This window comes from Cervus canadensis, chromosome 21 (assembly GCF_019320065.1).
Source record: "Cervus canadensis isolate Bull #8, Minnesota chromosome 21, ASM1932006v1, whole genome shotgun sequence".
NCBI classification, from domain to species: Eukaryota; Metazoa; Chordata; class Mammalia; order Artiodactyla; family Cervidae; genus Cervus; species Cervus canadensis.
The window spans coordinates 16,326,828-16,342,979 of NC_057406.1; the positions used below are offsets into that span (position 1 = coordinate 16,326,828).

The 16,152-nt window shown below is 43.2% G+C and overlaps 1 protein-coding gene across 1 annotated transcript in view; it reads left to right on the top strand.

Moving 5' to 3' along the window:
* Window positions 1-2,274: 2,274 nt before the first annotated feature.
* Window positions 2,275-16,152, top strand: part of LOC122423125 — a 119,495-nt gene continuing 105,617 nt past the window's right edge. The window contains exons 1-4 of the mRNA XM_043439905.1: window positions 2,275-2,372; window positions 7,325-7,645; window positions 15,443-15,751; window positions 15,832-16,149. Of these exons, the coding sequence (XP_043295840.1) occupies window positions 2,300-2,372; window positions 7,325-7,645; window positions 15,443-15,751; window positions 15,832-16,149 (1,021 nt within the window). The 5' untranslated portion in view covers window positions 2,275-2,299. The remainder of the gene's footprint in view (window positions 2,373-7,324; window positions 7,646-15,442; window positions 15,752-15,831; window positions 16,150-16,152) is intronic.

The following is a 16,152-nucleotide window of genomic DNA, read 5'->3' on the forward strand; positions in this document are numbered from 1 at the left end:
TACCTGGTTCACTAAATGCATCCCTGTGTCATCCTGTAGGAGGAATGACTGGACTCCAGGAAGCACATCCTGTATTCTAGGTGTTTGTCTGGTGGTTTCTGGTGATGGTGTGGAGTGGAGTCCATAACTGGGTAAAGAATGGTGACTCTCCGCCCAAGAGGGAGTAGAGTATTGACTCTAGTGACTGAGCAGATCCTGTTCCTACTCCAGTGCCTGAGTTTTCACTCTGGTTCTGACATTTATAATCAGTTATTATCACTACTGTGTTAAGCATCCAGAAGGAAATGGGTTCATGTACAGATGGGGGTTTGGAAGTCAGAGGAACACAGGACAAGTAAGTGTTATAAAATAACAGGTTAATATTAACATATTTAGAGGGAGAAAAGCATGTGTTCAATTGACTTTTCTCCCTTTTCACTTACCTGAGTCTCAAGTAGGAAGGACGGGCATGGCAGGACAGAGAAGCTGTGTCTGCTGACTGGGATGAGGCGTCCTTCCAGTGAGGGATTCGACAGGGCTGTAGCCTGGTCCACAGCTGCCCTCCGTGTTGGCTTCACCGAGACCTTCAGGTGTGGGTTGGGGAAGGTGTGAAGCCATCTCTGAGCTCTGGTGGGGACTCTGAGGCGTGTGTGTCAGCAGATGGATCCTTACCCCATTTGTGATGAAATGATGAGAGTCAGGGTGAGTGGGCTTCAGGGTGGGTTTTTGTGGACCACAAAGGTGCATCATGGGAATCTTTAGCCCGAGGGAGTATGAGGAATGAGGGCAGTATGTTAGTGATGTTGAATTTTAATGGGGGAGCTCTGTCTTGCACCATTAGGGCCCTTCTCAGTCTCTATACTCATCCTTCGTCTACTTTCTGGAGAGCATCTGGGAGCTTCTCTGATCAGTGGAACACAACAAGGCAGCAATGGCCACACTGGACATCAGTTGCTTCTGCTTGGCTCTGTGCCGTCAATCCACCTGGCTTCCATTCTTGCCACTAACTTTCCTCTTAAACTTAGAATGAATGAACCCTCTTCTTTTTTCTGCTTCATTTGCCTCTTCTTTGCCCCTTGCCTACAGCCATTGTGCAGTGGAATACTTTCTATTTATCCCTCTGTCTGGGGGCAGTTCCCTTAAATAATATCTTGCGTCTTCTTTAGTTATGGCTTATAATACAAGTGGGTTCTGAATCCTATCAAATAAAACTTTCTATATGCAAAGGGGGAAAATGTGAAGTTTAGAAAATGTCAATCTTTCTAAGCTACATATTTTCTTCTAGAGTTTCCCACTCCTATTTTGGAGGGCTAGGGTTGAATAATGACTACTATTTTCTCTTTGTTTCCTATAACAGCAGGCTCTTTCTCTCCTGAAGCATCATTTGTTGACTAGCTGAAAGGGGTATTTCACAAAAAAATTAAATGCAATAAACGGAAAGGAATTTAGCATGTCTGAAAATCCCTTATAGGGCTTCCCAGGTGGTTTAGCAATAAAGAACCCGCCTGTCAATGCAGGAGACACAGGAGACGTGGGTTTGATCCCTGGGTCGAGAGGAACCCCTCGAGAAGGAAATGGCAACTCATCTTAGTATTCTTGCTTGGGAAAGCCTATGGACAGAGGAACCTGGCGGGTTACAGCCCAGGGGTCACAAAGACTAGGACACAACCGAGCATAAATACACCTTCTCCAGGACCCAGTGTCCAGATCATTCTGAGAAGAGAAGAAAGACCTGCAGTCTCAACCCCTCAACTTAATGGTTTCCACCTCACCCTCTCCATGGTCACCTGTGAATTCCTACAACTCTTGTCCTCATTTTCTGCTGGCCCAATAAGTATTCTTGTATTTCAAGCCTTCTTGTAGTACTCTGCTTCCGGCCTGAGGTCAGTACTGGGGAGATCAATATTTGATTCCACTAAAGTTATTCTCCACAGGCCAACTGATTCCACAACTTGACCCTGTGCGACCTCACAGCTCTTGGGGATTGGCCAGGGTGATCAGAGGAAAAAAAGGTACTCATAGTTTTCTACACCAGCCCTGGTCATGGGGCCTGGCTTTCAGGACCACGGGAGCAGGAGGTCAAAGGACCGTGATGCTCATATAAGGAGATGTTGAAGATGCAGAAGCTCATTGGTGTTTGAGCTTTAGAAAGTGGCAGATGCAGCCTCCGATAGTGCCTGAAATGGTGAAAGGTGTCGCTATTGGCTCTCAGGAGGGAGGATGTAGGGGACAGCCTATATAGACCCTGGTTGGCACCCTGACGCCTCCTTACATGCTGATCCTGCAGCTGGGACTGTGACCTTGAGGACGTGAAGTCAGGATGGCTCGGAGCCAACACCTCTCCCTCCAGGGACTCTGTGTCCTACTCCTCGGCACCGTGGTGGGTGGTCAAGGTAAGAGCTGCCCCTCTGTCCTGGGTCTACACCAGGTAGTGGACATCTTGATAAAGGGAAAGGGGTATGGAGTTGTGTTTTAGTGTTTTTGTCCAAAAATGAAGCACTCCGACTGTGAACACTGGTCCCTTTCCTGTGGGGAGTCATTGGTCATAGTGGCAGATTTTACAGAGCAGTGGGGTTTGATCTGGACCGAGGTGGGTCAACCTGACTCCCCTCTCTGTCTCCCTTGTTCTCAGGGAGCTTCTAGGAGTCCCGTGACTCCCAGTGTGTGCAAATTCCAGTGACTGACCTCAGCTTGGACTCTGGGCTGTTCCCACACGCTCCATATGCCTGGTGTGTGAGCACCGCCTTTAGATCCCCGTGTTTCCTGTGTCTGTGCTCCTGTAGGCTCTGTGCTTGTGTGTGTGTGTGTGTGTGTGTGTGTGTGCAGGTGCGGAGTGTGTGAGGGTGTGTGTGTGAGGAGTGTGTGAGGGTGTGTGTGTGAGGAGTTTATGTATTTGTGTGTGTGAGGGTGTGAAGAGTGTGTGTGTGTGTGTGGAGTATGTGATGACTGAGTGGTGTATGAGGGTGTGTGAGGAGTATGTGAGGGTGAGTGAGGGTGTGTGAGGAGTGTTTGAGTAGAATGTGAGGGTGTGTGTATTTGTATGAGAATATGTATGTGTGTGTGTGGGAGTGTGTGAGGCTCTGTGTGTGTGTATGTGTGTGTAAGGGGGATGGATCCTGTCTCTGTGAGATGAACGGGGCCGCTGAGCAGGGACTGAGTCCGTTGGTCTGTGAAGCACACAGGGTCTCACAGCGCTGGGTGTCATGGCCGCTCCTTGTAACTGAATCAGAGACAATCGTGCACCTGCCTGCCTCTCTCTGGCTCCTCTCGCCCATCGCCCCGGCTCCCCTCTGCTTGTTGACGTGTCTGCCCAGCACTGGGCTCTGTGAGAGGCTCTGCCTGCTGGCCTCGCCTGTTCCCACCAGGTGTCCATTATGGAGCAGAGAAGCCCGCATCCAGGAGAGAGGACCTCTTGTCTGTAGAGATCAGTTGATGCATAGCCTCAGGTGTATAAGTTCCTAAGTCCCTGCCCTGGTCCCTGTGACTCATTTCCTGTCATGCTGGGGGCCTGGGATGGTCCTTTACCCTCCCAGGAGCTGCTGTGACTCTGTAGGGAGCTCTTTCTCTCGTGCCCTCTCCTGCCCCTCCCTGGGAGCTGCTTCCCCCTGAGTGAGAGTGGAGTATGTTATCAATCCTTCTGTCGTGGTCTGCAAGGTTTCTTTGGAGAAATCCGCTGATCTGCTTAGGGGAGTCTTCTTGGGTGACAGAATTTTTTTCTTCTCCTTAGACTTTTAGAATTCTCTGTCTTTGTATTTGGACAGTTTACTCTGTGAGTCTTGGAGAAGGTTGTTTTGGATTGAAATTTTCGGGTTACTTATTAGCTTCTTGAACTTAGATGTCCAGATTTCCCCCAAGGTTTGGGAAATTCTCAGCCTGTCTTTCTTTCTTTGCTAAGTCCCCTTGCTGCATGCGGGTTTTCTCTAGGTGCGGTAAGCAGGGGCTACTCCTCGCTGAGGTGCACAGACTTCTCACTGTGGTGGCTTCTCTTGGTGCAGAGCACAGGCTCTAGGTGCACAGGTTTCAGTAGTTGTGGCACACTGGCTTAGTTGCTCTGTGGCATGTGGAATCTTCCTGGACCAGGGATTGAACTCATGTCCCCTGCATTGTCAGGCGTATTCTTATCCACTTCACCACCAGGGAAGTCCTCAGCCATTATTTCTTTTCTCCTTCACTTCTCCTGTGACTCCATTCAATACATTGTTTCTCTTTATGGTGTACACAGTTCCCACTGCTTTCTATGTTCCTTTCATTCTCTTTTTGTTCCTCTAATCAGATACTTTCAACTGACCTTGCTTCTAACATTCTTTATTTTTTTCTTTTCCTTGGTCAAGTTTGTTGTTGAATCTCTGTACTGAATTCTTCAGGTTACTCATTGTTTTGTGTTCATGCTAAATTGTCTCTGTCATGTGTGACTCTTTGTGACCCCATCGACTGTATCCTACCAGGGTCCTCTGTCCATGGGATTCACCAGGCAAGAATACTGGAGTAGGTTGCTATGTACGCCTCCAGGGGATCTTCCAGACCCAGGGATCGAACCCGAGTCTCTTACATCTCCTGCACTGGCAGATGGGTTCATTACCACTAGCACCACCTGGAAAGCCCATTCATTTATTATTCAGCTTCAAAATATCTGGTTAGTTCTTTTTTTTTTTTAAATTTTATATGTCTTTATTGCTCTTATTTTATTTGTATTATTTTCCTGGCGTCAAAAAATATTTGAATTCTCTTGTAACTCTCTGAGCATCTTTTGAAGTATTATTTTGAATTCTTTGTCAGGCAATTCTTGGATCTCCATTAATTTGAACTGGTTATAGGAGGTTTACTGTATTCCTTTGGTGAGATTTTGTTTCCCCGATTCTTCTTGATGCCTTATCCTCTTGTAGATGTCTGCACATTTGAAAAAGCTGTCACCTCTGCCAGACACTATGTCCTGATTTCAGTAGAGAAAGCCTTTCACCTCTGGGTAGGGGCACACTGGAATGTACTGCAGGGTGCCAAGTGCAGAGGCATAAGGTAGCACTGGATCTGGGAGAACATGAGGTTGTTTGGCTCAGGCTGCTGACGTCCACAGCATTGACATTGTGTGGTGTTTGGCAAGTGTTGCAGGGGGTCTGCTGTCACTGGAATGGTAGTTGGTGTCCTCAGCAGTGCCTCCGGTTCCAAAGTCTAGGGATCATGACCAGCAGTGGTGGTGGCCAGAGCCAATGGTGTGCACACACTTGGCTTTGGGGGCCTGTTGCAGGTGCCTCTGTGGGGGAGATGATGGTTGCAGATGCTCATGTTGTGGGAAGGCCTAGGAAGGCAGCAAAGGCCAAGACCAACAACGGCTCATTGCTCAAACTCATGTCCATTGAGCTGGTGATGCTATCTAACCATCTCATCCTGTACTGTCCTTCTCCTTTTCCTTCAGTCTTTCCCAGCATGAGGGTCTTCCCCAGTGAGTCAGCTCTTTGCATCAGGTGGCCAAAGTACTGGAGCTTCAGCTCCAGCATCAGTCCTTTCAATGAATATTCAGGGTTAATTTCCTTTAGGATTGACTGGTTTTATCTCCTTGCTGTCCAAAGAACTGTCAAGAGTCTTCTCAAGCACCACAGATCGAAAGCATCAACTCTTCAGGGCTCAGCCTTCTTTATGGTCCGACTCTCACATCCATACATGACTACTGGAAAGCTGTCATCTGTGCTTGTTATTAATTCTTTCAGGTGAAAAATCTGCTGCATCTGTCTGCAGAGCAGGTCACTGTGAACTGTGACTGCTCCTGCCATGTGGTTGCTATTGGTCCTTTGCTCTTCTTTCTTTTGCTTAGCCATTTCTATAAGACTGGCTCAGATTTGCAGGTCTGCGGGAAGTGAACCTGAAGCAGGACTTTCATATGGTTCCCCCAAAGGCTAGGGACACTGGTTACTCAGCCTGCTCTTACCCTCCTGGCGAGAGGAACTCTCCTGGCACCCTTGACACTGAGTGATGCTCGTTTGGAGGATGTAATGATGCCTCCAAAATGATAGTATCTTGGCGTGGTCAAACTTGTTAGGGTACTGCAGATCTTTCTGGAGCTGTTTTTGTTACTGATTGCTGTCTAAGTTTGGTCTTTTTTAAGAGGTTGGAGGCTGCTGTCTCCTACATCAGCATTTTGGTAATGACACATTTGAGGTCTTTATTCTTTGAGAGAATGGTTTTGAGTGTAGAGTTTTAGATTGGCATTTTTTTTTTTTTCTTTCAGTAAATCTAAGGCTTAAGTCTACTCTACCCTGACATCTCTTTTTGTTCTTGGGGTTTTAGATGTTAGTTTAGATGTTTCTCAATTTTATACACCTTGTCTTTATCTTAGCATTTTTCTTTCTGTCAATTTTCTGCTGTTATTTCCCATTTTAGTAAAAGTAAGCTAGGTATGGTGTAGTAAAAAAACAAAATGTATCCTTATATAACATGTTCTGTTCACTTTGGCAGGACTTCGGCTATCATAATTCTTCAAGCATTCAGGTTGTTGAATTCTCCACCATGTATTATGCTCTCACTGCAATACAAGGCTGCAGGATTTGTTGTGGTAGAAAAACATATTGGCTCTTAAGTGTTTCTATGTGGAAGTGACATCATTTGTTCTGCCACTTTGTTGAATGAGCCAGATCACATAGTTATGCTTAACTTCAAATAGGCAAGGAAGTATTACTATTTCCACAAGCTCATAAAAGGAGAATTTTAAATGTTGCTGAACACTAGTAATGTCTCCATCTATAATGTTCCTGCAAATGAACTCCTTTTTAATGCAGAAACCAGAGTTGTCTTAAAACTTAATCGCTAAAGTGACACCTGATCACTTTTGTCAAATTCCATTTGTTAGATGGATGTTACTAGGCACATTCAAGTGTGGATTACACAAGGACATGAACACAGGTGGCAGGAATAACCAGGACACTGTAGAGCCTGTTACCCCAGCCCTCTGTTCCTGAGCTGGATAGACGCTCCCTGTGGACAGGGAAGGAGAGGGAGGATTCCTTCCTGGATCCCGGGCCACAAGCTGTAACTGAGATGGGGAAGCTGGGCCCTAGTAGCCTTGGGCACATCTACAGGGAGGTCAGCATCCAGAGTCTCTGAAGGCCTGTCCTTGGTGGTGTCCCCGGAGCTGGTTCTGGTTCTACAGGCTCGTGAGAAATACCTGGTGCCTCCCTTCAGTGATGGCACATTGGGGGCTTCAAGTTGGCCTTGTGGGAATGTTTATACCACAGAGGTCAACAAATGCTATATCCTATGTGCTCTTTTACTCCTCAGAGAGCTTATATTTTAAATATTATATCACTGCAAGTCTCCTAATATCTCTCCTGTGTCCTGTGTCTGTTCTCTCTTGCAGATCTGGAGCTGAGGCTGAAGGATGGAGCCCACCGCTGTGAGGGGAGAGTGGAAGTGAAGTACCACGGAGAATGGGGCACAGTGCCTGATCAGAACTGGGGGGTGAAGGATGCATCTGTAGTGTGCAGACAGCTGGAGTGTGGAACTGCGATTGGTTTTCCTGGAAGGGCTTATTTTGGGCCAGGACTTGGCCCCATTTGGCTTTTGTATACCTCTTGTCAAGGCACAGAGTCAACTGTCAGTGACTGTAGGCATTCTAATATTGAAGACTATCGTAATAATAGCTATTCCCATGACCAGGATGCTGGAGTAGTCTGCTCAGGTAAGTCCTGTCTGGTCTGTGTGGGGATCTCTAGCAGGAAAAGCATCTGTTTTATCACCAGAATGACTCGAGATTATGGATTATAGCCTTTAGAACATGCTTGGGTGAAGGCTCTGTGTGATGTGTCACAGAAGGTAGAGAAGTCAGGTCAAAAGTTTCATACAGATACAGCTGCTGTGTTTGACCTCTGTGACATAGTCTTATCATGGTAATTGTTCTGTATTCTTTGACATAATGGTCAGTAGGGTGTGGCTACATGGTGGTGGGGGTGGTCACAGAAGAGTTGTAGGCAACAAGGTTTATCGTACTCATAGGTCCTAAAACTCAGAGTCACCACACTCCATCAGGTTGGTATGTGGGGGATGTGCCAATAGAATAGGCTCAACCAAGCAATGGTGACCCAAAAGGGCATGTTAAGACACATGGACAAGTGACCATACAGGGGGTCAGGGTGCAGTTACACAAGGAAAAGATATGAGGGGATTTCACTGGTGCATTTAAATGTCCCTAGGTCACAGTCAAAGGAAGCCAGAAGTGGAACTTGTGGCAGAAAACAGGGAGCTCACATCACATTTGCAGGGATGTTGAGGGACCAGGAAAATGAAGTCTTGAAGTTTACAACACAGTAGCTGAAGTGCGTCACATATAAGAGGCAGTGAAGCTAAGAGGACCTGAAGTGACTCCTATGAAGTGCTCAGTGCTGTCTATGTGTTTGACCTGTGCCAAGGTGGATGCAGTAAATACAGCAGTGAAACTAGGGTGTGAGTGGGTGGTCACAGTATTTGACAGAGATGCTTCTAGTTGTAATCATAATTGTGGATCGGATGTCCAGGATATTAATCCCATCAGAGAAGCTGGACTGGAGGAAGATATTGTCAGTTATCACAGTGAATTTCCTTAAATAAGGAGCTGGTCTTAGGCAAGAATCACCCCATATGATGTGATCATGGGACAGGGGAGCCCTGAGGACACCTGCAGTAGGTCCTTAGCAGCCACAGCCAATCAGCTCTTGGGTGTTTATGTTGAGGAAGATCATTGGAAAAGTGATCTTTTCTAATCTCACCTTCAGCAGATCTTTGATGATTCTAGTTGAAGCCCTTAAGAAAACAATTCTTTTCTTCTGGGGTCCAGCCTCGGCAGGATCCAAGGGATACCCTCAGGATGAACAGTGTAGGAGAGAGAGAGAGAGAGAGAGAGAGAGAGAGAGAGAGAGAGAGAGAGAGAGAGAGAGAGAGAGAGAGAGAGAGAAGACATGTGAGACCAGCCTTGATAGGGCCAAGTCTGTGTTTTACTTTTTGACAACCCGTTTTATACCCTTTCACAGAACGTTTTCAAGGTACTTACTCATGATTACACAGGATTAGTATTACATCATTTTGTTTTTTAGGAAAAGCAGGATGTTTTTTGCTTGCTAATTCTATAGTAATTCTTAGCACATGATCTTCTGGCCTTGGGGCTATTAACATTTTATGCAGGTCAGGTGATTGTAAACCTATTTTCCGTTTTTATGGTGACCTTAACTGAAAGGTAACAGCGTCATAGGGAAATAGTACAGAGTAGAATTATATTCTTGTTAATACAAAAATTAATCTTTCTGCAAAAGTTGTCAGTTGCATTTATCTAAGAAGTTTACCCCATACTGACTCTGCGACTTTGGTAAGGCAGCTTCTGCCTAGCACTCCTGACTGACAACTAACAACATTGTTACCACACTAGGGCTAAGTCCTTATTTCTCTAGATCTTTAACTATATTAACAATGGTTTCTATAAGACAACCTTAGCACATTAAAAGCAAAAACACAGCAAGCAAAACACAGCAAGCAAATCTCAACCCAATAACCACCTATAGAATAATTTTTCTTATGTTTTCTAATAGGACTCCTTTACCCCTTAAAAAGGCTCTATGTCTATTAGGGCTTTTATATAATCAGGTTCTTCATGCTATTTTATGATTAGGATATTATAAGCAATCATGCATATTAGTACCAAGGGCATAAATGCATTTGGCTAACAAACTACCAGCAAAGGAGTTTAAATTAAAATGCTCCTTTCACCCTGGATAATCTCATAAAATACCACCACCTGGGAAACTTATTGATTAAAGTTCTAAATTGATTCTTATTTGGGAAGAGATCGGGGAAGGCCTTCCTGCCTGTGTCACAGAAATTAAGGAGTAGTCCATTGAGGCAGGCATCAGAAAGACAGATATCATCTTTAAGGTGAGCGCCGGGGGCAGCTTTTCGAAATCCCTGAAAACCTGATCTGCCTTGCTGGTCAGGCTTTCTCCTCGTGACCTTGTCATGGGTGGGATCTCGTGAGCTGGCCTTTTCGAAACCCCTGAAAATCTGATCCGCCTTGCCCGTCAGGTTTTCTCCCTTATGGCCTTGTCATGGGTAGGGTCTCGTGTGTTGGCTCCCAGCACTTTTCCTTTTTAAAAGATACTTTATTGAGGTATGACTGACATACAAAACTGCTTGATAAGTATGTGTTTGTGAAACCATTACAGCACTTATGTCATAAATCTATTCATCTCTTCAAAATGTTTCCTTCCATTCTCTTTATTATTCTTATTAAAAGTAATTATTTTCAAGGAGCTTTTAAATTTTATTTAGAAACTTTTGTTTTAAGCAAACCTGTTTTCTGGCATCTCAAGTAAACTTCCTCATTGTCACAATGTCCTAATCATGGTTCTAACTGCAGATACATTTGTGGAGACACTACAGGTGTCTCTACCTTATTTTGATAAATCAGTATCTGAATGAAAATGGAGTGTGTGATGTTTGAACTTTCTGTGAAATTAGAACTCCCAATGTCATCACCCTAAGAAGATTGATGTCTTGATATTAATTCCAGTTAAGATACACTTAAAAGTAAAGAATTGGAGAGTGTTCTGATATTTAAACCCTGATTGTGGTTTGTACTCCCTACCATTGCTCTAACTTAGGCTCTCACATTTTTATGAATGGTTCCAGGTTCCTTCTATTTCTCTTTTTGTCGTTAGTTTCCTCCCCTTGGTCTGTCTTTTCTCTATTTTCAGACATGTTTTAATGATGCAAAGATAAGTTAAAGTGGTGGTGATGTAGTAGAGATAAGATTAGAATAGCTTGTTTGTTCATTTTCTTAATCGAAATTGAACTCTTGGAGTTCCTTCTGGTTAATCTTAGGAGTCAGGTATGGGAGAGAAATTTCAGCCTCAGTAGTGGATTGTTGGAAGTGGAGTACTGTGTTTAGGAGAAATCTAGAGTGGAAATAATGACCAGAGAAGAATGTCGAGAAGCTTGTTTGAAATAACGAGGGAACTTCAATGAGGCGCTAAACAAATTGAGCAGGACTGTGGTGCAAGTGTGCTAAGTTGCTTCAGTCCTGTCCTACTCTTTGTGACACCATGGACCGTAGCCCACCAAGCTCCTCTGTCCATGGGATTCTCCAGGCAAGAATACTGGAGTGGGTTGCCATTTCCTTCTCCAGGGGATCTTCTTCACCCAGGGATCAAACCTGGGTCTCTTGCATTGCAGGCAGAGTCTTGATTATCTTCTGAGCCACCAGGGACTACAGTACTGAAGTGCAAACTGGTGAGGGGATGAAGATGCAAGGATTGCAGGAGGGGAGGGTTGGAAAGATGCAGGTCAACTCCTACATTCACCACAGCCTCTGTGTTACACTTCCTTCCTGCCCTCATCCCTTTCCTCCCTCTTCCTTTATTCTGTTGTGGGAGTCATTTCTGGGCTTTGTGGAAGTGCTAGGAGGTTGCAGTTTTCTTAGAGGAAAGTTTTTATAATACAGATTCTGTTTATTTAGCAAATATAAGTTTACTCATATTTTTCTCTCTTTTTTTGTATCAGATTTCGGTGAGTTGTGTTTCACAAGTAATGTGTTTTCAAGGACTAAGCCCACTTTACAAAAAATTTTCAAATTAGAATAAGGCTGGTTCATATCTCTTATCTTTAGATGTCTGGAAGATCTATAATGATATTCCTCCTTTTGCTACTGGTGTTGTTAATTTGTGTTCCCTCTTTTTTCTTAATTGGTTTTGCTAGAAGATTATCAGTGTTAATGTTCTTTTTAAGAGAATCACTAATGGACCATATTGATTTTTCTACTTAATTGATTTCTGTACTCAGTTCTCACTCCTCTTTTTCAGTTATGATCTTCCCTGATAGCTCAGTTGGTAAAGAGTCTGCCTGCAATGCAGGAGACCCCTGTTTGATTCCCGGATTGGGAACATCCCCTGGAGAAGGGATAGGCTACCCATTCCAGTATTCCTGGGCTTCCCTTGTGGCTCAGCTGGTAAAGAATCTGCCTGCAATGTGGGGCACCTGGGTTCGATCCTTGGGTTGGGAAGATCCCCTGGAGAAGGGAAGGCTACCCACTCCAGTATTCTGGCCTGGAGAATTCCATGGATTGTATAGACCATGGGGTCACAAAGAGTCAGACACGACTGAGCGACTTTTGCTTTTCAGTTATGATTGTTGTTGCTTTTGTAGATTCTTGGGTCTTGGATCATTTTCTTCTATTTCTATTTTTATTCTAATGTGGGCATCAATGAAGCATCAAGGTTCTAAATTTTCTTCTAAGCATCACTTTATTTTTAAGCCACCAGTTTTGATAGTATATAATTTCTTTTGTATTTTATTACCATAAAATATTTCTTTTTCTCTGAATGTATTCTTTGTCTTATAGTCTGACTTTGTATGATATTAATATAGATGCTGTATACAGCTTTCTCTGATTTGTGTTTGCATAGTATATAATTTTTTACCTTTTTAATATGTTTCTGTATTTATATTTAAACATAGTATATTGTTTTGTCTTGTTTTATCTGGTCTTATCATCTTGTGTTTTATTTGGAGTACTTAAATTATTTACATTTAATGTAACTATTGATATAAGTGGGTTTAAGTGTACTTGCCTGCTATTTGTTATATCTTTGTTCCTATTTTAATCTTTGAGTATATTTTATTATTTTATCTTAAAACTCTATTGGCTTATTAATCATATCAGATTTTTAGGTGATAATAATGTTGAATTATTTTTTTAAATTTTAAAATAATTTTTATTTATTTTTGGCTGTGCTGGGTCTTCACTGATGCATGGGTTTTTCTCTAGCTGCGGAGATCAGAGGCTACTGTCTAGCTGCAGTGCCCGAGGTTCCCATTGCGGTGGCCTCTCCTGTTTTGGAGCACAGGCTCTAGGGCGCACAAGCTTCAGTAGTCGTGGCCCCTGGGCTCTAGAGCACAGGCTCACTAGTTGTGGTGCACAGGCTTAGTTGCTCCGCGGTACGTGGGATTTTCCTAGACCTGGGATCGAAACCGCATCTCCTGCGTTGGCAGATGGATTGTTCACCACTGAACCATTGGGGAAGCCCATGTTGAATTATTAATCTTTAGTTACATTCTACCTTGAAATGATATTATGTCACAACATGCAATGTCAGTCACTATAGTTTTCTTCCACTTCCCTGTTCTTGTCTTTGGTGCTATCATTGTCATACATTCTACTTATAAATTTATTATGACTCTTATAGTTTGTTGCTAATATTTTCCCTTAAATCTTCTAATAGAGAATCAGCATTTAGCTCAATCTCTGCAGCTTTGAGAGGATCCCTCTTTTCATCTGCTGTCATCTCCCTTGAGCTTGAAGAACTTTCTGAGGCAGTAGTGTAGTGTGTGTCTGGTGGCCTCCAATTCTATCATCTTTCATTGACCTGAAATCATTTTAATTTTCATTCAGTTTTGAAAAGAATTTTCATAGCTGATTCAGTTCTAGGGTAACAAATGCCCAACCCCAATACTTTAAATATGTTTTTATATTGTCATCTGACTTTCATTGCCTCCAACAAAAAGTCAGTAAATAACACTTATCCTTTTGTTCCCTGTATATTCTGTGTCAAATTTCCCTGGCTGCTCTTAAGATATTTTTGTTTGTTTGTTTACCACTGAATTTCAGTATTTACATTGTCATGTTTTTGAGAATGATTTCATTACCTTGTTTGGGGTTTGTTTAGCTTTTAGAATCAGTGGATTTACAGTTTTCAAAAAATTTAGAAAAACTTCATTTATCTTTTCTTAGTATTTTTCCACACAGCCCTTATTTTGAATCTCCAAATACACATATTTTATATATTTTTATGTTATCCACTACATGCCACTGTGTTTTCATTCATATTTTTCTACCTTTTTGCTCTCTTTGGTTCAGTTTAGATAGTCTCTATTGCAGAGTTTTACTTCCCAATTCTTTCATTCTGTAATGTCTAGTCTCTTGTTTAATTAATCCAAATAATTGTCCATTCCAATACTATATTTTTTTAGTTTTAGAAGTCTCATTTGTTTATTTTTCCTAGTTTTCCTCCCTGTTTATTTTTATTCTTCATTACACATATTGATATTAGTGATTTAAAGATCTCTTCAGCCAGTTCAATCATTTCTATAATTTCACTTTCAACATGCCATCTTCTTTTGGAATTGTAAAACATCTATGAAAGAAATTAAAGATAATATGATCAATGGAAAGTCATTCTGTGCTTCTGGCCTGGAAGAATTAACATTGTTACAATGCCTGTACTTGTCAAAGTGATCTACAGATTTAATGCAATTCCTATCTAAATCCCAATGACATTCTTAATAGAAATAGAGAAAACAATCTTAAAATAGGAGTGTGTGGTTTAGTTTTTGTATATTCATGAATTTCCTGTTTCCTTATCACTATTGAGTTTTAGTTCCATTCCATTATGGTCATGAAAGATAATTGGAATTATTTTAATATTTTTGAATTTGTTAAGAGTTATTTGTAACCTAGCCTGGAGAATATTCCATTTGTACTTGAGAAGAATGCATATTTTTCTGTGGTTAGAATTAGTACAATGATAGTATTAAAATCAATTAGCATTTTCTATGAGTCCTGTTTCAGAAGAAAAACCTTTAATAGGAGATGATCTGGAAACTCAGCTGTCTGGTAAGCTCCCCCTGAGAACACACACTCTACCAGGTTCTTTGACAAATCCTAGGATTTCAAGAGAGATGGCTGGGACTCTCTCTATGACTCTCTACGTTTTCTTAATTCCTCTTCTTTCCCACTGAGGTCACCGAAGAAATTCATGGAACTTTTGCTGTTGAGAAGACAAGATGTGATGACATAAACATGAATTAGTGATAGCATCTATATTTCTTCTCTGGAGCTGTCACCTGTCTACAGGTTGGCATCCTCTCATGGATCTAGCCTCAAGACTTTCCCTCATCCAAGTCACTTGAGGACTAGCTCCTGGGAGAGAAAACTGATCAGAATATTAGCCCCACAAGTCCCACGAAAGCTTTCTAAGCTTGTCTGGATGCTAGGTCTCTAATCTCATAGCCCATGTCCTTCTGGATGGGTTCTGTTCTGCATATCTCTACTTTCAAGTGCCTGCATATTATACATTATCCTTGGATCTGTAGGTCCTAGGTTGCTAAATGAGAAATTCACTTCTTCAACCAATGCTAAAAGATGTGTTTCCAGTATTCAGCCATTCCAATGATCTGAACTGGGCTCTGTAGTTTCTTGGCTCCTAGACCAAGGAATTCAGATTTCTAACCAGTCTCAAAGTATATGTTCTTGGGATTCAGCCATTCCAAACTGACCTTGCAATCCTCCTGGATTTCTCTTTAGAAACCTGCTCAAGAAAATTCAATTATGACACTAACTGTCAAAGACTCTCTACATGCTCCACTTCTAAAAAGAAAAACTTTCACACCACGGCCTGTAATGTGCAGTTTCAAGTCAGTACCACGAACATTCACTGGTTTTGTTGTTGTTTCCTCTTAGGATTTGCACGTCTGGCTGGAGGGGATGGACCCTGCTCAGGGCAAGTAGAAGTGCATTCTGGAGAAGCCTGGATCCCAGTGTCTGATGGGAACTTCACACTCCCCACTGCCCAGGTCATCTGTGCAGAGCTGGGGTGTGGCAAGGCTGAGTCTGTCCTGGGACACGTGCCCTTCAGAGAGTCCGATGGCCGGGTCTGGGCTGAAGAGTTCAGGTGTGAGGGGCAGGAGCCTGAGCTCTGGGTCTGCCCCAGAGTGCCCTGTCCAGGGGGCACGTGTAACCACAGTGGAGCTGCTCAGGTTGTCTGTTCAGGTGAGATGCATGTCAGGCCTTTCACCTCTGTTAACACCCTCTTCATGTGATTTTGTTGAAACTCTGTCTTCTTCTACCAGCATACCCAGAAGTCCGGCTCATGACAAACAGCTCCTCTCAGTGTGAGGGGCAGGTGGAGATGAATATTTCTGGACGATGGAGAGCGCTCTGTGCCTCCCTCTGGAGTCTGGCCAATGCCAATGTTGTCTGTCGTCAGCTTGGCTGTGGAGTTGCCGTCTCTACTCCCAGAGGACCACACTTGGTGGAAGAAGGGGATCAGATCTCAACAGTCCGATTTCACTGCTCGGGGGTGGAGTCCTTCCTGTGGAGTTGCCCTGTGACTGTCCTGGGTGGGCCTGACTGTTCCCATGGCAACACAGCCTCTGTGATCTGCTCAGGTA